The sequence below is a fragment of the Mixophyes fleayi genome, chromosome 8 (assembly GCF_038048845.1).
Source record: "Mixophyes fleayi isolate aMixFle1 chromosome 8, aMixFle1.hap1, whole genome shotgun sequence".
In the NCBI taxonomy this organism is placed as follows: domain Eukaryota; kingdom Metazoa; phylum Chordata; class Amphibia; order Anura; family Limnodynastidae; genus Mixophyes; species Mixophyes fleayi.
Window position 1 is genome coordinate 135,250,430 of NC_134409.1, and position 26,963 is coordinate 135,277,392.

Here is a 26,963-nt window from a genome sequence, read left to right on the forward strand (position 1 = left end):
ACTTGTTTGGCTTTGTATATGTTCTATAGAACAACCTTTGCGTTGCATAATTGGGTGTGTTAATTAAGACTTCGTTAGTTTCCTGCTGGGTTAAAATAAAAATATATTGTTAGAAGCTTAAGCTGCTCATACACGAAGCGTTTTCTACGACCAATTATTTTGTTTTATCAGTACGCTGCATGTGTGCGGTAAAATAATAAGTATTCCTGATCGGATGTCAATTGGGACTGTATGAAAATTGCCTCAAATCGAAACACAACTCGCATGGAACTTGAGCGTATTCCCCCCATACTTACATCCAAGCGGATCTCGAGTGGATTTGAATCTGGGTTGAAGTACGCTCTGCCTAAACATTCCATATGTGCGCTAGACGGTCACATACCAAAATTTATAATCTATAACATAAATGAAAAACTCTTAACACTATAATTCATTAATAAAAATATGTATCTCAAATAAAAAAATAATAGTATTTATTTACATTAAGTAGATAAATCAGGATGTTCTTAGCAAGTTCCTTTATTACAAATAGTCAATATTTTTGTAACAGCTGATTATACAGGTGGAGTGTACTGCAGTGCACCATGGGTAAGCAGTAAGTGTAGAATACATGGTGTCCGACCTCTCAGGGCCCTTTCTCTCTCTCTCTCTCTGCCAGGAGGACCCCCGCCTGGGGGCGCCCCTGAGTCAAAGGGATTTGACTTTGGCTCTCTGCACGGTTCTCTCTCTCTCTCTCTCTCTGAGTGGCATCTCAATGCCATCTATCTCTGAGTGGCATCTCGATGCCATCTCTCTCTCTCTCTCTGAGTGGCGTCTCGGTGCCATCTCTCTCTCTGAGTGGCGTCTCGGTGCCATCTCTCTCTCTGAGTGGCGTCTTGGTGCCCTCTCTCTCTCTCTCTCTCTGAGTGGTGTCTCAGTGCTCTCTCTCTCTCTCTGAGTGGCGTCTTGGTGCCATCTCTCTCTCTGAGTGGCGTCTCGGTGCCATCTCTCTCTCTGAGTGGCGTCTTGGTGCTCTCTCTCTCTCTCTCTGAGTGGCGTCTCGGTGCCATCTCTCTCTCTCTCTGAGTGGCGACTCGGTGCCATCTCTCTCTCTGAGTGGCGTCTCGGTGCCATCTCTCTCTCTCTCTGAGTGGCGTCTCGGTGCCATCTCTCTCTCTCTCTGAGTGGCGTCTCGGTGCCATCTCTCTCTCTCTGAGTGGTGACTCGGTGCCATCTCTCTCTCTCTGAGTGGCGTCTCGGTGCCATCTCTCTCTCTCTGAGTGGCGTCTCGGAGCCATCTCTCTCTCTGAGTGGCATCTCGGTGCCATCTTTCTCTCTCTCTGAGTGGCGTCTTGGTGCCATCTCCCTCTCTCTCTCTCTGAGTGGCGTCTCGGTGCCATCTCTCTCTCTCTCTCTCTCTCTGAGTGGCGTCTCGGTGCCATCTCTCTCTCTCTCTCTCTGAGTGGTGTCTCGGTTCCCCCTCTCTCTCTCTGAGTGGCGTCTCGGTGCCATCTCTCTCTCTCTCTGAGTGGCGTCTTGGTGCCCTCTCTCTCTCTATCTCTCTCTCTCTGAGTGGCGTCTTGGTGCCATCTCTCTCTCCCTCTCTCTCTCTCTGAGTGGCGTCTCGGTGCCATCTCTCTCTCTCTCTCTGAGTGGTGTCTCGGTGCCATCTCTCTCTCTCTCTCTGAGTGGTGTCTCGGTTCCCCCTCTCTCTCTCTGAGTGGTGTCTCAGTGCTCTCTCTCTCTCTCTGAGTGGTGTCTCGGTGCTCTCTATCTCTCTCTCTGAGTGGCGTCTCGGTGCTCTCTCTCTCTCTCTCTCTCTCTCTCTCTGAGTGGCGTCTCGGTGCTCTCTATCTCTCTCTCTGAGTGGCGTCTTGGTGCCATCTCTCTCTCTCTGAGTGGTGTCTTGGTGCCATCTCTCTCTCTCTCTCTCTCTCTCTGAGTGGTGTCTCGGTGCTCTCTATCTCTCTCTCTGAGTGGCGTCTCGGTGCCATATCTCTCTCTCTCTCTCTCTGAGTGGCGTCTTGGTGCTCTCTATCTCTCTCTCTGAGTGGCGTCTTGGTGCCATCTCTCTCTCTCTGAGTGGTGTCTCGGTTCCCCCTCTCTCTCTCTGAGTGGTGTCTCAGTGCTCTATCTCTCTCTCTCTGAGTGGCGTCTCGGTGCTCTCTCTCTCTCTCTCTCTGAGTGGCGTCTTGGTGCCATCTCTCTCTCTCTTTCTGAGTGGCGTCTCGGTGCTCTCTCTCTCTCTCTCTGAGTGGCGTCTCGGTGCCATCTCTCTCTCTCTCTGAGTGGCGTCTTGGTGCCATCTCTCTCTCCCTCTCTCTCTCTCTCTGAGTGGCGTCTCGGTGCCATCTCTCTCTCTGAGTGGTGTCTCGGTGCCATATCTCTCTCTCTCTCTCTCTCTGAGTGGCGTCTCGGTGCCATCTCTCTCTCTCTCTCTGAGTGGTGTCTCGGTGCTCTCTCTCTCTCTCTGAGTGGCGTCTCGGTGCTCTCTCTCTCTCTCTCTCTCTCTGAGTGGTGTCTCGGTGCTCTCTATCTCTCTCTCTGAGTGGCGTCTCGGTGCCATCTCTCTCTCTCTCTCTCTCTGAGTGGCGTCTCGGTGCTCTCTATCTCTCTCTCTGAGTGGCGTCTTGGTGCCATCTCTCTCTCTCTGAGTGGTGTCTTGGTGCCATCTCTCTCTCTCTCTCTCTCTCTCTGAGTGGCGTCTCGGTGCCATCTCTCTCTCTCTGAGTGGCGTCTTGGTGCCATCTCTCTCTCTCTGAGTGGCGTCTCGGTGCCATCTCTCTCTCTCTGAGTGGCGTCTCGGTGCCATCTCTCTCTCTCTGAGTGGCGTCTCGGAGCCATCTCTCTCTCTGAGTGGCATCTCGGTGCCATCTTTCTCTCTCTCTGAGTGGCGTCTTGGTGCCATCTCCCTCTCTCTCTCTCTGAGTGGCGTCTCGGTGCCATCTCTCTCTCTCTCTCTGAGTGGCGTCTCGGTGCCATCTCTCTTTCTCTCTCTCTGAGTGGTGTCTCGGTTCCCCCTCTCTCTCTCTGAGTGGCGTCTCGGTGCCATCTCTCTCTCTCTCTGAGTGGCGTCTTGGTGCCCTCTCTCTCTCTATCTCTCTCTCTCTGAGTGGCGTCTTGGTGCCATCTCTCTCTCCCTCTCTCTCTCTCTGAGTGGCGTCTCGGTGCCATCTCTCTCTCTGAGTGGTGTCTCGGTGCCATCTCTCTCTCTCTCTGAGTGGCGTCTTGGTGCCATCTCTCTCTCTCTGAGTGGTGTCTCAGTGCTCTCTCTCTCTCTCTGAGTGGCGTCTCGGTGCCATCTCTCTCTCTCTGAGTGGCGTCTCGGAGCCATCTCTCTCTCTGAGTGGCATCTCGGTGCCATCTTTCTCTCTCTCTGAGTGGCGTCTTGGTGCCATCTCCCTCTCTCTCTCTCTGAGTGGCGTCTCGGTGCCATCTCTCTCTCTCTCTCTCTCTCTGAGTGGCGTCTCGGTGCCATCTCTCTCTCTCTCTCTCTGAGTGGTGTCTCGGTTCCCCCTCTCTCTCTCTGAGTGGCGTCTCGGTGCCATCTCTCTCTCTCTCTGAGTGGCGTCTTGGTGCCCTCTCTCTCTCTATCTCTCTCTCTCTGAGTGGCGTCTCGGTGCCATCTCTCTCTCTGAGTGGTGTCTCGGTGCCATCTCTCTTTCTCTCTCTGAGTGGTGTCTCGGTTCCCCGTCTCTCTCTCTGAGTGGTGTCTCAGTGCTCTCTCTCTCTCTCTGAGTGGTGTCTCGGTGCTCTCTATCTCTCTCTCTGAGTGGCGTCTCGGTGCTCTCTCTCTCTCTCTCTCTCTCTCTGAGTGGCGTCTCGGTGCTCTCTATCTCTCTCTCTGAGTGGCGTCTTGGTGCCATCTCTCTCTCTCTGAGTGGTGTCTCGGTGCTCTCTCTCTCTCTGAGTGGCGTCTCGGTGCCATCTCTCTCTCTCTCTGAGTGGCGTCTTGGTGCCATCTCTCTCTCTCTCTCTCTCTGAGTGGCGTCTCGGTGCTCTCTCTCTCTCTGAGTGGCGTCTCGGTGCCATCTCTCTCTCTCTCTCTCTGAGTGGCGTCTCGGTGCCATCTCTCTCTCTCTCTCTCTGAGTGGTGTCTCGGTTCCCCCTCTCTCTCTCTGAGTGGTGTCTCAGTGCTCTATCTCTCTCTCTCTGAGTGGCGTCTCGGTGCTCTCTCTCTCTCTCTCTGAGTGGCGTCTTGGTGCCATCTCTCTCTCTCTTTCTGAGTGGCGTCTCGGTGCTCTCTCTCTCTCTCTCTGAGTGGCGTCTCGGTGCCATCTCTCTCTCTCTCTGAGTGGCGTCTTGGTGCCATCTCTCTCTCCCTCTCTCTCTCTCTGAGTGGCGTCTTGGTGCCATCTCTCTCTCTCTCTCTCTCTCTCTCTGAGTGGCGTCTCGGTGCTCTCTCTCTCTCTGAGTGGTGTCTCGGTGCCATCTCTCTCTCTCTCTCTCTCTGAGTGGCGTCTCGGTGCCATCTCTCTCTCTCTCTCTCTGAGTGGCGTCTCGGTGCCATCTCTCTCTCTCTCTCTGAGTGGTGTCTCGGTGCTCTCTCTCTCTCTCTGAGTGGCGTCTCGGTGCTCTCTCTCTCTCTCTCTCTGAGTGGTGTCTCGGTGCTCTCTATCTCTCTCTCTGAGTGGCGTCTCGGTGCCATCTCTCTCTCTCTCTCTCTCTGAGTGGCGTCTCGGTGCTCTCTATCTCTCTCTCTGAGTGGCGTCTTGGTGCCATCTCTCTCTCTCTGAGTGGTGTCTTGGTGCCATCTCTCTCTCTCTCTCTCTCTGAGTGGTGTCTCGGTGCTCTCTCTCTCTCTCTGAGTGGCGTCTCGGTGCCATCTCTCTCTCTCTGAGTGGCGTCTTGGTGCCATCTCTCTCTCTCTGAGTGGTGTCTCGGTGCTCTCTCTCTCTCTCTGAGTGGCGTCTCGGTGCCATCTCTCTCTCTCTCTGAGTGGCGTCTTGGTGCCATCTCTCTCTCTCTCTCTCTCTCTGAGTGGCGTCTCGGTGCTCTCTCTCTCTCTCTGAGTGGCGTCTCGGTGCTCTCTCTCTCTCTCTGAGTGGCGTCTCGGTGCCATCTCTCTCTCTCTCTGAGTGGCGTCTTGGTGCCATCTCTCTCTCTCTCTCTCTGAGTGGCGTCTTGGTGCCATCTCTCTCTCTCTCTGAGTGGTGTCTCAGTGCTCTCTCTCTCTCTCTGAGTGGCGTCTCGGTGCCATCTCTCTCTGAGTGGCGTCTCAGTGCTCTCTCTCTCTCTCTCTCTCAGTGGCGTCTTGGTGCCATCTCTCTCTCTCTCTGAGTGGCGTCTCAGTGCTCTCTCTCTCTCTCTCTCTGAGTGGTGTCTCGGTGCTCTCTCTCTCTCTCTCTCAGTGGCGTCTCGGTGCCATCTCTCTCTCTCTCTCTCAGTGGCGTCTTGGTGCCATCTCTCTCTCTTTCTCTCTCTCTCTGAGTGGCGTCTTGGTGCCATCTCTCTCTGAGTGGCGTCTCGGTGCCATCTCTCTCTCTCTCTCTCAGTGGCGTCTTGGTGCCATCTCTCTCTCTCTCTGAGTGGCGTCTCAGTGCTCTCTCTCTCTCTCTCTGAGTGGTGTCTCTGTGCTCTCTCTCTCTCTCTCTGAGTGGTGTCTCGGTGCTCTCTCTCTCTCTCTCTGAGTGGCGTCTCGGTGCTCTCTATCTCTCTCTCTGAGTGGCGTCTTGGTGCCATCTCTCTCTCTCTCTCTCAGTGGCGTCTTGGTGCCATCTCTCTCTCTCTCTGAGTGGTGTCTCAGTGCTCTCTCTCTCTCTCTCTCTCTGAGTGGTGTCTCGGTGCCCTCTCTCTCTGAGTGGCGTCTCGGTGCCATCTCTCTCTCTCTCTCTCAGTGGCGTCTTGGTGCCATCTCTCTCTCTCTCTGAGTGGCGTCTTGGTGCCATCTCTCTCTCTCTCTGAGTGGCGTCTTGGTGCCATCTCTCTCTCTCTCTGAGTGGTGTCTTGGTGCCATCTCTCTCTCTCTGAGTGGTGTCTCAGTGCTCTCTCTCTCTCTCTCTCTGAGTGGCGTCTCGGTGCTCTCTCTCTCTCTCTCTGAGTGGCGTCTTGGTGCCATCTCTCTCTCTCTCTCTGAGTGGTGTCTCGGTGCCCTCTCTCTCTGAGTGGTGTCTCGGTGCCATCTCTCTCTCTCTCTCTCAGTGGCGTCTTGGTGCCATCTCTCTCTCTCTCTCTCTCTGAGTGGCGTCTTGGTGCCATCTCTCTCTCTCTGAGTGGTGACTCGGTGCCATCTCTCTCTCTCTGAGTGGCGTCTTGGTGCCATCTCTCTCTCTCTCTCTCAGTGGCGTCTTGGTGCCATCTCTCTCTCTCTCTCTCTCTCTCTCTCTCTCTGAGTGGCGTCTTGGTGCCATCTCTCTCTCTCTCTCTCTCTGAGTGGTGTCTCGGTGCCATCTCTCTCTCTCTCTCTCTCTGAGTGGCGTCTTGGTGCCATCTCTCTCTCTCTCTCTCTCTCTGAGTGGTGTCTCGGTGCCATCTCTCTCTCTCTGAGTGCTGAGTGGTGTCTCGGTGCCATCTCTCTCTCTCTCTCTCTCTCTGAGTGGTGTCTCGGTGCCATCTCTCTCTCTCTCTCTGAGTGGCGTCTTGGTGCCATCTCTCTCTCTCTCTCTGAGTGGTGTCTCGGTGCTCTTTCTCTCTCTCTGAGTGGTGTCTCGGTGCCATCTCTCTCTCTCTGAGTGGCGTCTCGGTGCCATCTCTCTCTCTCTCTCTCTCTCTCTCTCTCTGAGTGGCGTCTCGGTGCCATCTCTCTCTCTCTCTCTCTCTGAGTGGCGTCTTGGTGCCATCTCTCTCTCTCTCTGAGTGGTGTCTCGGTGCCCTGTCTTTGTCTCTGTCTCTGACTCTAGCACAGGTTACTGTCTGTCCGTGTGATTTAGATCAGACTGGCTGTAATAAGTCCCAGCCTCTGTACACAGGTAGTGAGGACAGGAGCAGAGTCTGGGTGTCCGGACAGCAGCTGATGGATGAAGTCATATTGAGCGCTGTGATTAATGTCCATGCTGAACATGCTCTCAGCTAAATAATGACCTGTTCGTGGCCTCGCAGCTCGTGTTCCTCTGGTTTCCGTTATGGACAATGATTGTGATGCTTAGAACTTTTTGTTTCTTAATGTATTACAGCGAGTTCTTCAGAAATAATTAACCCTGTGTCTGCCAGTGATCTATCAGTTCTTCTGTGATTATCATGCGACAGAAAACAACTATGGACTAGATTTACTAAGCTGCGGGTTTGAAAAAGTGGGGATGTTGCCTATAGCAAGTTACAACCAATCAGATTCTACCTATCATTTTGTAGAAGGTACTAAATAAATGAAAGCTAGAATCTGATTGGTTGCTATAGGCAACATCCCCACTTTTTCAAACCCGCAGCTTAGTAAATCTAGCCCTATGAGTTTGAATTGATCTTGAATAATGTCAGATGGTTATTTTACAATAATGTGATTTTCTAACCAGATATCTCTGACATTCTAGAGTGAGGAATGAGTGTGTCCTCACTTACACGTTACACTGACAGTGAGTCTAGTATGGCAGCCATTTACACATGGAAACCCTGGAAGATGTCTAAAGATTGTGTGTGTGTATCACACGTGTTGTGTGTGCTCTATAGTATGTTATAATACTAAATGAGTCATGTGACATAAGTGGGCAGGGCCAGAACGTAAAGTGACCGACGGATCCCCTGCCAGCCTTGCTGAGACTTTTAGTTCCACATCAGCTACAGAAACACAGGATGCCTAAGTCTGACATTTGTTTAGTTGGGCCAGCTCTTTGGACATGAATGTAACCCAACAAAAAAATTAAAGGCACAGGATCACCATAGTAAATTATCAAAATACCATGAAATTATCTGGTAATTTGGGCATTTAGCATGGTAATTTTTTGGAAAGGAAAGACTGTAGAACGTAGCTTTATTGTCTGACCATGTTATAGGCATTATACTGTAATCAGTGTCCATTTGATGCCATGGTGCTCTCTGGCAGTGCCAGACCTCATATTATCCAACTAGGCTCCAGCCTATGGCCCAGTGGCCACTGACGGGACCCTGAAAATAATCAGTTTTTATGTGTTTTTTTTAAAAGGGGGTGGAAGGGGGCCCAAACCAGTACCTTGTCCAGGGCCACATGGGGGTTTAATCAGGCTCTGGTTCCTGGTGTTGGCTAGTACAGGTCTGAATGGGCCCCATAACCAAACAGGGCAGAGTACGGGCCCCATTACCTACCCTAATTACTGTCTGGTAATCCCATGGAGTCTTAGGGGTAAAGTTATCAAGCTGCGGGTTTGAAAAAGTGGAGATGTTGCCTATGGCAACCAATCAGATTCTAGCTGTCATTTTGTAGAATGTACTAAATAAATGAAAGCTAGAACCTGATTGGTTGCTATGGGCAACACCTACACTCTTTAAAACCTGCAGCTTGTTAAATTTCCCCCCCTAGTCTTCTTTCTCTCTGACTTCTCTCTTGGGTTATACAAGTTATTTTTCAAGCGCCAGAAAAATTTAACTCTTTGCTGTGCTCCCTCGGGGAGGTGAAGGGGTTAAGGGGGCATTGTGCGACGGCCTTGGCTCGGAGCGGCCCTGGGTGTGCCGCCCGCCCCACGTCAGTCTCCTGTGGTTCATTGCCAGGTTATCTCTGGGGAGGAAAACGCTGCCTGTTTACAGGAAATGCAGCACAAGGGTCTGCGGCGCGGTGGGAAAGGCGTGTGCAGAAACAAGGACACTGATTGCTAGTAACCCATTCACCGCCAGGCCAACAGTGCAAGGGTTAAACACTGGCACTTAGTGAACTCTGCTTGCTTTTGGCTTATGGTGGACTGATAGGAGTGTGTCCTGAGGCTCCGGGATAAGGGACGTGAGCGTGATGTAAACTTTTCCAGTGTATAACGATGTACTGGGTCATACACTATGTATATTTATAAATCAGTTTTAAGTCCACATTGGTTTAGCATTATTTTACGTTATTCCACTTCATAACCTCTTGGTTTACGGCATTTAATGTTGACCCGTCACTCACGCCTGCTGGAAGTAGAGCCCCATGGTCAGCGGAAGTGAGTGTGTTTGACGCTTCGCCCTATGCATCGAAGGGTTAACCCTCTCCAGCAACCTGTTCAGCAAGCACGGCGACGGTACATGTGTCGCGGCGGTACTTCTCAGGATGGCGATGACGGATGAATATCGCTGCACACAAAGAGCTTCTTTGAATATAGCATTTTCTCTGTGTTGAGGGATTGTTGTTTTTTTTTACTTTTTTTAATCTATTTGTAATTTTTTTATTTTTAACTTTGTGGAACGGAAAAGGCCAAATCTGGGCTGTCCGTTCCACCGCACGTGCAGCCGGCTCACAAATTCGCCTGTCAGCATAGACTCTCCCAGTGAGCCCTGGCTCCCGGAGCCAGTTTAGTAGAAAGCAGCCGCTTCAGCGAGATTTTCTTGATAAATTACGTGGATAAGAGATTTTTTTTTTTTCACTGCTATATTTTTCAAAAATAGTCCCCTAGGATTGACGATAATGTAGCACCAATTTATTAGGATTTGGTGTAAAGACCAAGGTACAAACACTGGGTCTCATCTAAGAAGCACAAAACGCCCGTTTTTGGGCTGATTTGTCTAGGTTTCCAGCAAAGTGCGTTCGTTTGTAGAACAACATGGCGGCATTTGTGGAGCTGTAGAAGCTCTTGCATTGGCCAATGGGAGTACCAGCACCCCCAGTTTTGCAGAGCGATACATAAACAGCATTTCATTTTGCGGCATGAGAGTATCGAATTGCGATAAAGGTGCGAGGAAGGAAAATTTTTAAGGACTGTCTTCGCTTTGAACTGAGCTGGGGGAGATTGAGTCTCTTGCTTTACTATTAATGGGGCACATTTTGCACATTTCAGTGGTACTTCGGCATAGAAGCTCACTGCTAGGTGCACTTTCCCCCCCAAAAACGTTAAACTTACAAAAGTGCCACAGTCCAGTCGTCCCCTCACTCTCGTGGAATTATGATTGTTGACATCTAGCACCTTTCAAGTGAGGTCCTATGGATATAAACGCTGTGCTTCAGTGATGTCACTGGTTCCCAGCCAATCAGTAAGCTGGGTTCACATGAATACTGCTTCAGCCCAAAAAAATGTCTGCCTCCGCTGTGTATAATCAACAGGTCCACTTTAATAGACATTAGAGAGTGAAATAGAATGATAAAATGATGTAAAAAAAAATAAAATGTATAGGGCCACTAATTCATAGAAAAGCTATTAATAACATAATAGCCACCATTCTGTGACAGAACTTTAAATATTTAACATGGTGTTTGCTATAGAGCTGAATGCAAGCTATTGTTCTTTGTTATCAGCCAAGGTGGGTAAAAAAAACAACAAAAAGCTTACTGCAGTGTTATCAATGTATGGGCAGCACGGTGGCTCAGTGGTTAGCACTTCTGCCTTACGGCACTGGGGTCATGAGTTCGATTCCCGACCATGGCCTTATCTGTGTGGAGTTTGTATGTTCTTCCCGTATTTGCGTGGTTTTCCTCTGGGTGCTCTGGTTTCCTCCCACACTCCAAAAACATACTGGTAGGTTAATTGGCTTCTGACAAATGGACCTTAGTCTGTCTGTGTGTGTGTGTGTTAGGGAATTTAGACTGTAAGCTCCAATGGGGCAAGGACTGATGTGAGTGAGTTCTCTGTACAGCGCTGCGGGATTGGTGGCGCTATATAAATAGATGGGGATGATGCTTATTTTGTCCTGGATAAATATTGGGAGGTACGTATGTGCCCTATCAATTATTAGTGGCGCTATATAAATAAATGGTGATGATGATGAATTCATGTTAGCATTGCTGATCGGAGGTCTGCTGTGCGTAGAAAAATATCTCCCCCACTGTCAGAACATTATCCCTTAAAATATTCAGTTGCGATAATCTCCTGAAACCTTTACATATGTATCTGGTATCTTTATTGGTAATTCTTTTACAGAATCTAACTTGTATTTTAGGTTTGGTTGCCTTTTAAGAGGCTGTTACAGTGTGTAGATTTTAGAATCTGTATATTAATAGTACGACTTTTATGAGTAACTTATTTCTATAATGGCATTTTCTAAGCAGGGCAAATAATATACCAAATTAAAGGTCTTGGTCTGTGGATTTGCAGAAAAATATTAGAGCTGTAGTTGGTTGCATCGTTTTGGAGTTATTTCGCAAAGCGTCCGCCCACCAATGAACTACCATTGTCCTCTAGAAAAAGTGACAGTTTACAATACACCTGTGCACTTGCTGGGTGACCTGGAACATGTGACCTGCTGGGTGGTCTGGAAGTTGAGACAGTTAGTGAATTCTCCCAGTGCAGCTGCTGGGTGACCTGGAACTTGTGACTTGCTGGGTGGCTTGAAAACTGTGACAGTTATTTGCAGCCACATATATCAGTGCGTCTTGTGGGTACCATGCCCAGCAATGTAACTTCCATGGAAGAACTTATACATATATTGTAGTGTATAAAGAAATTCTTTAGTCCCTTTAATATAGTGATTGGTAATATAGTCATTTATTACTTATACTCCGTGTTTAAAATTTCTGCATGTAATGTAGTGTATAAAAAAGTTCTTGAATTCTGCTAATAAAGTAATTTAGTCATTACTTTTCACTTTAATTTAAGGCAGGTACCGCCGGGTTTCTCTAGTTTTTTTTATTAGTAGGGACTGAACTTATTAGCGGAAGGCCAGGTATGTTGTATAGCAATTTTTTTAAAGTTAAACTTTATTTGGCCTGGAAAAAAGAAATCTGGGAGTGATCCAAGGGACTTATAGTTTTGAACTAATAGTCCAGCATTTCCACTTATGTACTTCACTATAAATTATTTAATTACACACTAGAGCAAAATAATTCTATATTTGATTGTCCACGTGGGTGGGAGTGTTGGGGGAAGGGAGATGGCTAATGGGCAGCCCTCTGGGGGGAGTGGTCACAACCCCCATTGATATGTGGCCACACCCCCATTGAGATGTGGCCACACCCACTGGGTGATTCAAATTGCCAAGCCCTTCAGAAGCACTAGGCACTGGCTCGAAATATTACAGACACGCCCCCTTCCCGGAAATGTCCCAATACGAAAAATTCTAATATTGGGAGGTGCATTGTGTTCTTTGTATGGATTTCAGTGCAGAGCAGTCCCAACAATGACGTGGTTTAATGGCATTATTATGATGGTAATAATGTAATTATTTTGCAATATAAGTTCTCCTCTTCAACAAATATTACGTTATAAAGCCTAGAGAATAAGGATCTATAACAAGAATTGCATTTTTTTTTATAAAGGATTGTAATGCAGTTGTTCAGTATTGGGGGAAAAAAAAGTACATTTTCATGGTGATTTATGAAAGTACAAAAAAGCGTCTGTGAAACTGCTAAATTTCGAGTAACATTCCTAGACTCCCGGGAGAGAAAGTCACCCTCCCTATATTGACGTGACTCCAGTGGCCTTGCCCCCCGAACTTGCCACTTTGACTTCCCCCTCCCTGCAAAATAATTAGGTAAAGTCCTGTAAATGCATCCGCTTCACCCTTTGAATCTCATTTAAATATCGACCCCCAAAAAACAAAATCTGCACTTCAAGGTACATTCATGCACTAAGGCCGAAATCCACCCACCAGAAGATGCCACATTCTTCCCCATGCCCTACAAACAGGTGCGTTGGCACAGTGGGCTGCAGTGTTTGCTGGGCTGATGAGTCGGCTCCCTGGCAGGTTTTTACGTTTGTGTCGCGTGCGCTGTTTGGTGATCGCCCAGCTGCATTCAGCCCCCAAGCTACAATCTGGTCTCGCTCATCCGGATCATTACTACAAGCAGAAGAATTATCCTGGGATTAAACTGTCCGTGGAGACCTCCGGCTCCTCCGCCAGCGTTTTACTGGCTGGATCTTTAAAAGTCAGCGTTATCTGACACTTTACCGGACTGCTGGCGCATGAAGCATTAACCCCTCGCTGCACAGATACTCTAGTGATTACATATAACATGGGCTTTATCCCAGCGGGCCTATAATTAGTAAAGCATTCTATATGAAGTAGGAATAAATGTAATGGTCCTTTGTTTATTGTTATCATTCAGCCATTGATGAATAGAAGAGGGATTTGTACTCTTCATAAGAAGTGTCAGAGCAGTTTGAAGCAATGTAGCAAGTTATAGTAAGGATACCTATATGCATGATACAGTAAGCTACAATACACAGATATTGGGGGACACTGACCTCTCCCCTCCTCCTAATACACAGACATCAGGACACAGACCTCTCCTCTCGTCCTAATACACAGACATCAGGACACACTGATCTATCCCCTCCTCCTAATATACAGACATCAGGACACTGACCTCTCCCCTTTTCCTAATACACAGATATTAGGATACACTGACCTCTCCCTCCTAATACACAGACATCAGGGCACACTGACCTCTCCCCTCCTCCTTATACACAGACATCAGGACACACTGACCTCTCCTCTCCTCCTAATACACAGACATCAGGACACATTGACTTCTCCTCTCCTCCTAATACACAGACATCAGGACACTGACCTCTCCCCTCCTCCTAATACACACAGACATCAGGACACTGACCTCTCCCTTCCTCCTAATACACAGACATCAGGACACACTGACCTCTCCCCTCCTCCTAATACACAGACATCAGGACACTGACCTCTCCCCTCCTCCTAATACACAGACATCAGGACACTGACCTCTCCTCTCGTACTAATACACAGACATCAGGACACTGACCTCTCCCCTCCTCCTAATACACAGATATCAGGACACACTGACCTCTTCACTCCTCCTAATACACAGACATCAGGACACTGACCTCTCCTCTCGTCCTAATACACAGATATCAGGACACACTGACCTCTCCTCTCCTCCTAATACACAGACATCAGGACACACTGACCTCTCCCTTCCTCCTAATACACAGACATCAGGACACACTGACCTCTCCCTTCCTCCTAATACACAGACATCAGGACTAACTGACCTCTACCTTTCTCCTAATACACAGACATCAGGACACACTGACCTCTCCCTTCCTCCTAATACACAGACATCAGGACACACTGACCTCTCCCCTCCTAATACACAGACATCAGGACACTGACCTCTCCCTCCTCCTAATACACAGACATCAGGACACACTGTCCTCTCCCCTCCTCCTAATACACAGACATCAGGACACTGACCTCTCCCTCCTCCTAATACACAGACATCAGGACACACTGACCTCTCCCCTCCTCCTAATACACAGACATCAGGACACAGACCTCTCCCCTCCTCCTAATACACAGACATCAGGACACACTGACCTCCCCCTCCTAATACACAGACCTCACTCGGACTATATGCGATGCAGTAAATCAGTTCTAGCTCCGCTGACACAGAGACATATGGGCACTGTGTGTTTTAATTGGAAGGGGTTTTTCACAATACACATTTCTCTGTTTCTAAATCAGTTTGTGCCCCAGGGAGGCAATATCCTCTCTCCCCTCAATAATAACATTATAGATTGCAGCCCAGGATAGCAATAACCTCACACTGTGTGATTACCTTCCCTTTATCATTACTATTTATTTTCTTGTCTGTGGTGGCAGACTGCAGCACTCCTATAGAATTATTATCTACACTTGTGTGGCTATAATGTGTCTGAGACAAGGATTTAATTGTATCAACGCCGGTGGCGTCCGCTATGTCCTATTACGCTGCGTGTAATAATTATGTCACGTGACCCAGCTCTCTGTGTCGTACCCACACAGGCTAAATGTGGCATTGTCTTAACAACTTGTATTCTCAGTATGGCCTCTGTCTGTGGACTCTCATTGCTGTGATTTACTTCTCAAACTAAAATAGTTGCATTAATACCAACAAACTGCTCTCACTGTGGCTCAGTGAGATTGTACTGTATTCTCATTAAATTACCTGGTACAGCAAGGTAGTTTAATAAGATATCCTAATATTAATATCACTGCTTCACAGCACTGGGGTCTTGGATTTTATTCCCATCCCTTGTTTCTTATTCCGATCCCTTTATTTCATGTGTGATGTTTGTATGTTCTTCCCGTGTTCTTGAGAGATTCCTACAAGTGCTCCTGTTTCCTCCCACAATCCAACAACATATTTTTTCTGACCAAATCCCCCTTCTATCAATAAGATATTAGGTGTAGATTTATCAATCCTTCTAAAAAACAGAAAGTAGAGGTGTTGCCCATAGCAACCAATCAGATTCTAGCTATCAGGTTCTAGAATGTAGTAAAAAAATGATAGCTTGAATCTGATTGGTTGCTATGGGCAACATCTGTACTTTTCCTTTTTAGAATGTTTGATAAATCTACCCCTAAGACACTGACCCCTGACCTTCTGTTAGTTCTCGTACGTGTGCGTGTGGTAGAAAAATCAGACTGATGTATAGGAATATATATTGTCATTGCTATGCATGTAATAAAACCCTGACATAGTTGGATCTGGTAGTTAGATCTGGTTGGTGGTGGTCCAAATTGCACAGATCCCATTGTATGACAACCAAACCAAATGGCCAGATCACATGGAGTCATAGTAGTGTGGTTGGCTGGTGACAAAGCAGATTGTAGTTCCCAACTAAGTAGATTTACCATCAGGTTTTACAGCACGGTGGCTCAGTGGTTAGCACTTCTGCCTCATAGCACTGGGTTCATGAGTTCAATTCCCGACCATGACCTTATCTGTGTGGAGTTTGTATGTTTTCCCCCTGTTTGCGTGGTTTTCCTCCTGGGTGCTCCGGTTTCCTCCCACACTCCAAAAACATACTGGTAGGTTAATTGGCTGCTAGCAAAAAATTGACCCTAGTCTCTCTCTATCTGTCTGTGTGTATGTTAGTGAATATAGATTGTAAGCTCCTATTGGGCAGGGACTTATGTGAGTGAGTTCTCTGTATAGCGCTGCGGAATTAGTAGCGCTGTATAAATAGCTGATGATGATGGATCCATCCATCCAGTCTAGTGAGGCTCACTACCAATTTGTATTCCAAATTCAACATTTTAGAGGGGTTTCCAGGAGGATCAGTTATGGGATCCCTACCTCTCTGCTAGTCATGCGGAGAAACATTAAAAAAAATTAATTACTTCTTTAACAATCAGTGTATATATTGCAGTTTTGTTGTGTATTTTGACATTTCTATCTTCTATGTGCAGTGCCTATACTGAGCCGTACAAAGTCTGCCCCATCCCCATGAACAATGCAGAAGACATCACCTCCGATGAGGATCAGAGGACCTCTGAAGACGAGGAGACCACCAACGGTGGAAGCGGCGGGGTACAGAAGGTAATACGATACTTACATTAATGTCTGCTGTCGGTGTATGAAACTTATACGGCATAATAGAATATAAATTGTTCACCAGACTTTTGTGAATAGTTTAAAGATTACTCGTCAATGTACCTTGTAAGTGCAGTGCGCTACACATATCACTATTCTTCCATTGTGTTGTATTGCTATTAATGACACTTCTTCTACTAATATAATACTGTAGATAACGACTACAAACTTGTGCTTTAGTCACAGAATTTTAAGGAACATCTAATATCCAGGGAATCTATAGTATATTAATGACCATTATCAATAGACCTTCACTTCTTATATCACCCTAGAATCAGAAACTCGTGGGCAGCAATGATACTGTATCCCACATAAAGTGCAACCCCCGCAAGCCTAGAATTTGCTTTCCAACAGTCCTGATTTTTGGAGGCCAGAGAAGGTGTGACCTATTGGAATGGGAAGAGGTATCAATGTAAACTTGCTTGATACCGTTAGGGCAGATTGGAGGCCTAGCCTAGTTTGTCTCGCTTTTTGAACCTCCAGTGTTATAAGGTTTTGCAGGTTTATCTTATATTTATATTTAAGTTCTTTATTTGCTATTAGTGAGTGTGTGACAGAATAACATATATTTATAGCATATTTACTTGTAATACCATGGACAGCGCCGGTTCTCAATACTGTCCTATCTATATCTTCATAACAGATGAGCAAAATTTTGAAAACGTTCCCTAAAATATAATTGATGGAATTTGGCGTTAAATATTATTAGCCGGACTAGAATCAATTCAACCTATTATAGCCTATGAAGTCCACAAAATCTGATTATACAGAGTGCTAACGGTGAAATTGGAGGATTATGTTGCCAAAATTTCAGACATCTGCAAAATGACCGTTTCTCCTCCTGCAATTTTGCATAAGATTTTGGCACTCGCTGGACCTCTCAGTTAATCATACACAGGAAGATTGATAGTAAATTGTAACCCAGAGTCTTTGGTGCTTTGGAACTTGCAGTCTCTCAGCTATTACTGATATCTCAGTAATTTGGAGACGTTATTATCAGTTAGATCCCTTTGTGCCCGTCTGATACTTCTTCCATCATTCAGAATTCTCCGCTGGAGTTTCTTCCTTTACAGACGCGCTTTCATTATCTATGCCCCCCCCCCCCCCTCATCCCTTACTCTGCATATCTCTTCTTCTGTACTGCAGCTGTGTCACCCTCCCCCCCCCCCTCCTTTCCGCAGCATCTTCTTCCTGCTCCGCAGTAAACAGAGAGACTTTCATTGATGGGAATGCCTCCTATGACTGGCACTTGGCCACACTGAAGCATTATTCTGCTCCTGCGCTATGTCAGTTATAATTGTGTTTGGCTCTGCACGTTGCTGAGTCCTGAGCGAGTTAGAACTCTCTATCTGCCATGACCTGTTTGTGTGGCGCAGAAGTCTGTAACTCTTTAATTGCCGGTGGGGGATCTGGTAGAGTTTGGAGGAAGTACAATGCAAACTGGGCACAGGGACAGGGTGGATCATTTATCAACTGGAAAAAAAATGCACCCATGCAGAACTTTTTAGGGCGCACAGTTGAGCAGATTTGTTCCCCTAGCGTATAATATGTGCATTATTGGGGCAGCACGGTGGCTAAGTGGTTAGCACTTCTGCCTTACAGCACTGGGGTCATGAGTTCAATTCCCGACCATGGCCTTATCTGTGTGGAGTTTGTATGTTCTCCCCGTATTTGCGTGGGTTTCCTATGGGTGCTCCGGTTTCCTCCCACATGCCAAAACATACTGGTAGTTGGCTGCTATCAAATTGACCCCAGTCTGTCTGTGTATGTTAGGGAATTTAGATTGTAAGCTCCTATGGGGCAGGGACTGATGTAAGCGAGTTATCTGTACAGCGCTGCAGAATTAGTGGCGCTATATAAATAAATGGGGATGATGATGATGATTATTTAAATATCCCGTCCCGCAAAAAAGGTAGTCTTCCGTTAAGCGCTGTCCATGTGCACCTAGACCACATTTGGCCAGGAGTATCCAATCTACCCAGCCCCTCCTATCAGACGATCAATACTTCTGCACCCCACAAAGCTGTTGCAGACACAAAAACTGATTGATTAGCACAAAAATAGGCACACGGCACAAAACGTCATTTGTGATGCAGATCGGTGTTTATTCCAGCTTGGTATATGACGCTTAGTTTGTCCTTCAACCTCTACAGCTCCTGTTTCTTCAGTTTTCAGACTTCATAACTTACAACCTACTGGGAGAGATTGTGTGACTTCTGTCTAGCGGTCTCTCCATGTCCAGCCATGAATAATAGATACGCTCTATCACACCTACTTATACCAAGCAGTGACCCATCCTTCACCGGCTGTCACAATGTTATTACATTACAGCCACAGAGTCAGCACTCTGAGGGCTCTTTGGAGAAGCTGTTACCCTGCGGGTTAATGTACAATACTTCTTCTTGTGCTGGGGAAATATATATATATATTAGGATAAAAGCGATAGTACACATTGCTCAATGCTGTCAGACCCGCTCAGTTGTACATCAGTAGTGTGAAAACTGAGACTCACATTGCACTTTATGGGTCTGATTAATCACAGCACATATCTGCCGATTTTGAGCGTTGTCCGCAAAATCACTCTGCGCGTGCCCAGAACGGGCGAGAAGTCTGTGGGCGCCGCCCTGTCTGGTGTGTGTACGCAAAGGACACTCACTGCAGCCTACGATTTCTGGGAGCAAACAGGGCGGGGAAAGGGGCGTTTTGCCGTAGTGAATTTACATTAGGGGCGTGCCGAACTCCGGCGCACGCAGCCACGTCTGAAAGTTACTTGTTTTTCTGCCGTATCTCTTGCTCCAGCTACAGGGCTAGTCTAAGTCCTGAGCAGTAGTGATGACAGTCTCATATGCATGTTATAACGAACGTGTTTGCAATCACAATCTCTGTAAAATGTATTTTATGTTCAGTAGACATTAGCAATATTATAATAAATGTATTTCATGGGAATTAAAAAAAAAAACACTTTTTTTTTTTTTAACAGTTTTATCTCTAATGCCTACTATTATTAACAGGTAACATTAATTCAATATTTTTTTCGTTTTCTGTGCATTCTTTTGCGAATTTATATTCCACATCGGTATTGGACGTATTCTGCAGGGTATTGTGTAGTAGAGGAGAGCAGACCTAGACCTGAATTCATCAGCGCACGTATTTAGAGATCTGTGCATTGATGAATCAGACCTAATATGTGTCCACATATAATAAGTATATATGCTCTTTTATATTTAGTGTATTGCCACTAGGATGCTCTCAGTGTTGTAAGTTGGTCATTAGAATGTTCCCTGTATTGAGTATTGTTCTCTAGAATGCTTTCTGTATGTATTCCCTATAGAATACACTTGTGTTGTATGTTGGTCATTAGAATGCTTTCTGTTTTTTTTATAAGGGTCACTTGGATGCTCTCAGTGTTGTCTATCGGTCACTAGAATGCTCCCAGTGTTATATATCGGTCACTAGAATGCTCTCAGTGTTAGATATCGGTCACTAGAATGTTCTCAGTGTTGTATATCGGTCACTAGAATGCCCTCAGTGTTATATATCGGTCGCTATAATGCTCTCAGTGTTATATATATCGGTCACTAGAATGCTCTCAGTGTTGTCTATCGGTCGCTAGAATGCTCTCAGTGTTGTCTGTCGGCCACTAGAATGCTCTCAGTGTTGTCTATCGGTCGCTAGAACTCTCTCAGTGTTGTCTATCGCCTGCTAGAATGCTCTCAGTGTTGTATATCGGTCACTAGAATGCTCTCAGTGTTATATGTCGGTCACTAGAATGCTCTCAGTGTTGTATATCGGTCACTAGAATGCTCTCAGTGTTGTATGTCGGTCACTAGAATGCTCTCAGTGTTGTATATCAGTCAGTAGGATTCTCTCTGTATTTGATCTTAGTTTGTATATACTGGCAGACACACTGTTTATAGATGATAGGCCCCTGTAAGTTTGGCCTATGTGACCTTCACACAAGTCCCGCTTACAATAAAATATCTTAAGTGTGTCTTTTGTTTTTCATGTTTATATTTGGTTTATCACAGAATTGATTGTGTACATAATAATACCCATGGCTCGTTGAATCGCTTTCGTGCCCCATCTTAGACAAGCAAAAGCTGGATGTTGTGCACTTGGAGTCATTTTAATGCTGCAACAATTAATTTGTAACACAGTGGTCCTGAGTCATTAAGGAGAGCAAAGCCTAATAAAGGAGTAACTTTGCACCTGGGCAAAACCATGTTGCATTGGAGGGGGAGGTAAAGTTAAAATGTGGGGACAGATTTATAGTTGGGTAGGACATGTCCTAGATCAACTTTACATTTCAGTGTACAAATAAGCTATCAAGTATTTGTGTGTTAGATGAAAAAACAGCCAGTTTTTAACATAGGTGCAAAATAATAAACTAATTTGCACCCCTTGTGTTGTAACATGGTTTGTCCCGGAGAAATCTGGCTCTTTTTTTGCTTTGCTCTCCTTAGTGACTCAGGCCCAGAGGGATCTCTCTTTTTTATTCCCTCACAACGTGTACTTTAAATTGTAAGCTCATATGCCTAGCGACTCCTATGCCCCATGTAACGTCACTGATTGCAAAGGGTCGCGGACGTCAGGGACACCTTTTAGATACCGATTAACAATAGTAACAGGTAAAATCCAGCAAGGAAAGGGTTTCTGCCGCGCTCTATTTTTAATATCTTGTTGCAGTTCCCCGCCCCTCCTGTCTCAAGCTGATAAACAGAAATATCCTCCTGACCCGCTCCCCCCTTCCCATCGCCCATACATCATACCGTGGCCCCCACCCCCGGCCACGGCCCTCTGCAAGGTTGTAAATAGTGCAGTCATAACACAGACAATGGGCGGAATGTAAAGAAATGTTTCTCACCCACTCAGGGCGTCAATTCCTCCGTGACTGTTTGTAAATATGAAACGAATGAAAAGGACTGAAAAATAACATGGACGACAATGTCCCATCCTTCAGTTTCTGTTCATGTAACCAGTGCATCTCCTTAGACACGTGTTGGTCCTTCTTGCAGCTCTTCATGTTTATGTAGCAGTCCCTACTTTCTGGGGGGCAGTCCCGGTCTCAGGAAAAAGTGCAGAATATAACTTTGTAGTTACTGGTTGTATAAATGCTGCTTTTGTATGGACGGTGTTGAGGCACAATATTTGTGCCCACTGTATACATTTAATTTGCACAGAGGCCCCTCGCCCCTCGCCCATGGACACTAAGATCACTATGGGGTTTTTTTTTTTTTACTTGGTGTGTCTGTGTGTAAGCTGGAAACTGATAGGAGCTAGAACCAACCTGTCCTTAATTACTGCATCAAGGACATTTAGTTAAAAGCCAACCGCTAAAATATGTTTCTAAGAGGAGATCTGATGAGTGGATTCAGGGGCAAACGCAGGATTTGTAGAGGGGGGTTTCCACACCACGACACCAGTGGGCGTGACCAGCATGCATGGGGGCGTGGCTATAATATTAGACAGTGCTTGGCTGCTCTCCAACTCTTCCCATCCCCATAATATACATGGGCAATGCTGCGTGCACTACTGTTAGGTGCACGCAGCTCTCTCTTTTCAAGCAGAGCTGTGTGAGGCGGGGGAAGGGTCTAGCCACCTCAATTATACAGTGCCCCAGGTTGGAGGGGGGTTTCCAGGCACTAGGGAAACCCCCCTCAGTTTGCCTATGGGATTTGTCTGTTAGAGACATTTGTACCTGATGCCCTGCATCAGCCTTCTTTATATAAACTTCCACTATATGGTCCCTGATATCGTGTCACTGGTAACTCATTCGTCACTGAGAACCTTTATTCAGACTGAGATCATTCACGTCATGAATAAGTGCATTGCTGTCACTGGATTTAGAGGTCGGCGTCTAACAAAAGACAAGGGCCATATTTAATAAGACGGTTCACCGCTCTTTAATGTGATGTAAGCCGTAGCATGCAATCAGATTGTAGCTGCCATTAGCCAATCACAGTTTTTGCATATTGCAGCATATTTTTTAAATACGTCCCCTTGGACGTGATGGAGAGTGAAAGTTTTTGCAATTAAATATAGAGGAAAATAGAACTAAGTGATTGGGAAAGATGGGTGAAATGTCTGAATTTCTAGTTGTAACAGTGTATTTCCACAGCGGAAGGCATTTCATTATTCTACTTTTATATTAGACGTCATTGAAATTCTTAAATCTAATTTAATTCGCAGTTAAATCCGCACGTAGAGCGTGAAGCTGACAGCCCATCGCAGCTCCGCTGCAAGAGTTATTATGGATGCTGTCAGAAGCACGGGGTATTTCCTCTGCAGCGATGCCATTAAGTTCTACAAATAGGCAACGCCTGGCTTGGGCTGAGCATCACGTGACTTGCCGGGCACTGGAAGCTGAGTGCTAGGATATATCAATCAAAGTATTATCTCATGTGTACAAACAGTGGAAGCAGGGCCTCCCCCCAGACCTTGGCACAAGCATCACTGGGGATATGAGGACGTGCAGAGAGCCCTGTGTGCACCTCATTACTACCCCAGTGCAATGCCAGCCTGGCGGTGCTGAGCTCACTTCTGGTATGAAGTGTGTGAGAAGGGAAGTCCAGGCCCCAGACCAGTAATAAATGACCTTTCGGGGGCTATGGTTGCTCGGCATGCTGTCTACGGACATGACACCTAAAGGATTCACTCAACTAATGGCATTTTAGTTCTCCACTGTTGTCCTGTGTTTAAAGAGAAGCTGTCATGTAGGGTTACATTTAACATAATAATTAGTGAGAGTTAATCATTTGTCTGTTATAAAATACTTGGCTTCCCTTTTCCCAACAGAGATGAGAGTGGGGCACGAGAGGCTTAAATAGCCTTCCCCAAATTTTACTATGTGGCCCAGAGATGAAATTCCACCCCTGGGTTTTAGCCGGGGTGTCTCTTCAAGGAAAGAGCCATCTATTCCAACCAATATCCTACCGATTAAAGGTTTTGATGAAGGACTTGAGGAAGGTCTCGATGAAGGTCTTGAGAAAGATTTCGATGAAGGTCTTGAGAAAGATTTCGTTGAAGGTCTTGAGAAACATTTCGATGAAGGTCTTGAGAAAGATTTCGATGAAGGTCTTGAGAAAGATTTCGATGAAGGTCTTGAGAAAGATTTCGATGAAGGTCTTGAGAAAGATTTCGATGAAGGTCTTGAGAAAGATTTCGATGAAGGTCTTGAGAAAGATTTCGATGAAGGTCTTGAGAAAGATTTCGATGAAGGTCTTGAGAAAGACTTCGATGAAGGTCTTAATGAAGATATCAATGAATATCTTGATGAAGGTCTTGAGAAAGGTCTTGATGAAGCTATTGATGAATATCTTGATGAAGGTCTTGATGAAGCTCTTGCTGAAGCTCTTGAGAAAGGACTTAAGAAAGGTCTTGATGAAGGTCTTGAGAAATTTCTTAATAAAGGTCTTGACAAAGGTCCTTGTGATGACCGAACCATTGAAATAACTCTTGTAACATGTAATAAATTTTGAAGTACATGGACTGAAGAGTCTTGTGAGTGCCGTTGCTTTCCGTAAATTACATGTATATACGACTAGTAATTTAGTTCTAATAGTGGAACCGGGAGCTCAAACTGAGCATGCTCAGTAGAGTACAGCAGAGGTTCGAGAGTGTTACCCGCATTCCTCTTATCTGCCGCCGCAATAAAATAATGATAATGCACAGCGATATGTGTAACGTACTAAATTGGCCCCTAAGACAAGGGGGCCACCAATCCCGTACAAATACAGAAGGAATTTAATAATATGTTCTTTCTGTACAGTTTTGACTGAGGGTACTGTACAGTTACATTGCCTATTCTTAGTTTGTTTGATTTTTTAAATCATAAAACCACAGATTTATTGTTTGCATTCTGGAAAGAAATTAAATTTGCAGTCCATACAAAAAGTCGTATAATCTGTCACTTCCCCAATAAAGGACAGTGTTGTCTGTGACTGGCCTATAAATCTCACAGACGTACCTTCTGGATGTGGTTGTGATTTTTGTAATGGATTAAGAACGTGTTGGTTTTTTACAAGGACAGACATAATGCAGACATGATATATAATGCACATTCATCACTACATTATTTTACGCACACTTTTCTAAATTTATCCAAATCAGCTAAATATATGAGATATTGTTTGATTTGTGATTCTATATCAGGAGAGCTGCAGAACTTTTAGATTCTGTATCTCTTATATGGAAAGTTTAATTAGCGAGTTCCTTAAATCGTCATGAAAAAAGTAAATATTTGCGGTGATGGACGCAGACATGATCCTCAATTGTATCTTTCTATAGCTACAATAAGCAATTTGTATTTTTAAGTATGATTTATTTATTACATGTCAAACATTAACAATAAAAAGTAAAACAAATACACATTTGTACAACCGTGTTTATACTTAAAAGTATAACATGAAATATATAAAGTGAGTATTGTCTTATAGAAACAGGGAAAGGTAACGGGGTATATGGACGGAAGGATAGTGAGTTAGTAACGGTGATAGAGACATGTCGCTGGGTGGAAGTTATAGTCCTTTACAGCATAGGCAAACCGAGGGGGGGGGGGTTTCCTAGTGCCTGGAAACCCCCTCCAAACCTGTATATTTGAGGTGGCTGGACACTGCTCCCGTTTCACACAACTCTGCTTGAAAAGGGAGAGCTGCGTAGTGCATGCAGCATTGCCCATGTATATTATGGGGATAGAAAGAGTTGGAGAGCAGCCAAGCACTGACTAACATTATAGCTACGCCCCTATGCATACTGGACACGCCCACTGGCGGCGTGGTGTGGAAACCCCCCTCTACAAATCCTGCGTTTGCCCCTCCACAGGGTGGGAGCAAGAGGGCCTTAAATCAAAGATCAGAGACGGAGTAAGAATGCAATTGAAAGTGAATTTAATTTATATTAGAGGCAAATTATGGTTTTGGTGGGAGAGGATATGTGGAAGGAAGTAAGTGTCCGTTTCTCCAGACATTAGCCACCCAAGAAGCCATGTGACTGTGAATTCTGTAAATTTATCCTGGGCTGAGGTGATCAGATCTTCCTTGTCTATGTAGAAATCTATTCTGCTGAACCATTCTACCATTAAGTTTAGCAGACTGACAAAATACCCTCCATGTCTGAATGACTACTCACTACACTATCTGTTACTATCTCTTTCCTGATGGTTGCCACCTTGTAATAATCTTGCACCAGTGTGAGACTGAGCATTGTGAATCTGATTTTCAGGCTTGCAGTCTTCTAGGTAACAAAATATGTTCTGTGGATGTCCTGTAAGTGGAGAGCCTTGTACGTATTGTTTTACTTATCTTGTGTCATTTTATGTAACACACCCATTTCTCTGTGCTTTATTGTAATGAATAACGTTAACTGTGAACATTCTAATTCTGGTTTATTCCTGTCTGCTCTCTTGTTTAGAAGGATGGACCGATGAGAGCTTTGAATATCGTGGAAGATCTGGTCACCTCAGAGAAAGCGTAAGTATATACAGTCACTAGTACACTGCTGGTAGGATATATACAGTATGTTCTGGTAATTAACGGTGGAGTAGATCATCCGACTATGGTCAGACATATATTATGTTCTACCATTATCCAATGCAGTGCAGGATAGCGATAGAAGATAGCCCCTGGATATACACACGTACACTGTATATTGTCCATACATTAATGCCTATTTAGGATTATTCAGAGAAATGAAAGGTTTTCTATTACTGCAATAGGATATCTTGACTCAACGCATTTCACCAATAAAATGTCAAAATATGAGTAATACCTTTGCACCGTACCGTACAAATTCTTCTTAAATAAGATTCCCCGCACTCTACTTCGTGGGAAGCTCTAACTCCCATTCATAAATTGTCCACATATATTTTATATAGTAACTACACACTTATATACGCACATATATTATATACATGTATTATATATGTTTGAACACAGACACCCGTAAATATATATATACTTATAAATATATCTAAATATATATATATAACAGTTTCCTACTATATCTGTCTATAATGCTGCTAGCCTCATGTCACTAAGCATTAAATAGTATCTGTCAAAACATATTATCATTATAAAGTCTAATTGTTCTGCTCACAGAATTGTCTGCCTCCGCGTTGTGTAAGTAACACATTAATACTCACAGAATAAAGAAAAGTTAGCTGCACATCTGAGATATAATTTGTGCAAACACCTTGTATAAATCTAAGCGTTGTACCCCCGTTATGTCTACCTAAGCCGCTAAAGACATTGTTCCGCTTCAGACAATAGATATTTTCTCTCGCTCAGGATAATGAATGCAAATTATTCAGTACTGAATAAAAAAGCCATATGTTTTACTGAACATTCACAGAAGGAGTGTGAAAATAAATACCAGTTATAGATTGTATCATCTCCCTTTGAAACAAAGGGCTAACTTATTATCGCATGTAGTGTTCTAGGTACTAATAATGTGTTTTTTTCCAGATACGTGGAAATGTTGAGACGTCTATACACCGTAAGTGAACATTAATTATTATACTGTTGCATGCTACAACCGTCTTGTAAATATTTTGAATGCACCAATTACAGGGTAGGGATGGTAATAGGGGCAGGAGAGCTATCCTCCAAATCCCTCCGCTGTCCAGTCTTGTTTTCAC

The 26,963-nt window shown here is 45.2% G+C and overlaps 2 protein-coding genes across 3 annotated transcripts in view; both read left to right on the forward strand.

Moving 5' to 3' along the window:
* Nucleotides 1–26,963, forward strand: part of LSM3 (LSM3 homolog, U6 small nuclear RNA and mRNA degradation associated) — a 491,439-nt gene that overhangs the window by 452,589 nt on the left and 11,887 nt on the right. The window lies entirely within an intron of this gene.
* FGD5 (FYVE, RhoGEF and PH domain containing 5) overlaps nt 1–26,963 on the forward strand; it is a 91,323-nt gene that overhangs the window by 15,007 nt on the left and 49,353 nt on the right. For both annotated transcript variants that reach the window (XM_075183685.1, XM_075183684.1), the window contains exons 3-5: nt 16,147–16,276; nt 25,739–25,797; nt 26,791–26,821. In XM_075183685.1, the coding sequence (XP_075039786.1) occupies nt 16,147–16,276; nt 25,739–25,797; nt 26,791–26,821 (220 nt within the window). The remainder of the gene's footprint in view (nt 1–16,146; nt 16,277–25,738; nt 25,798–26,790; nt 26,822–26,963) is intronic.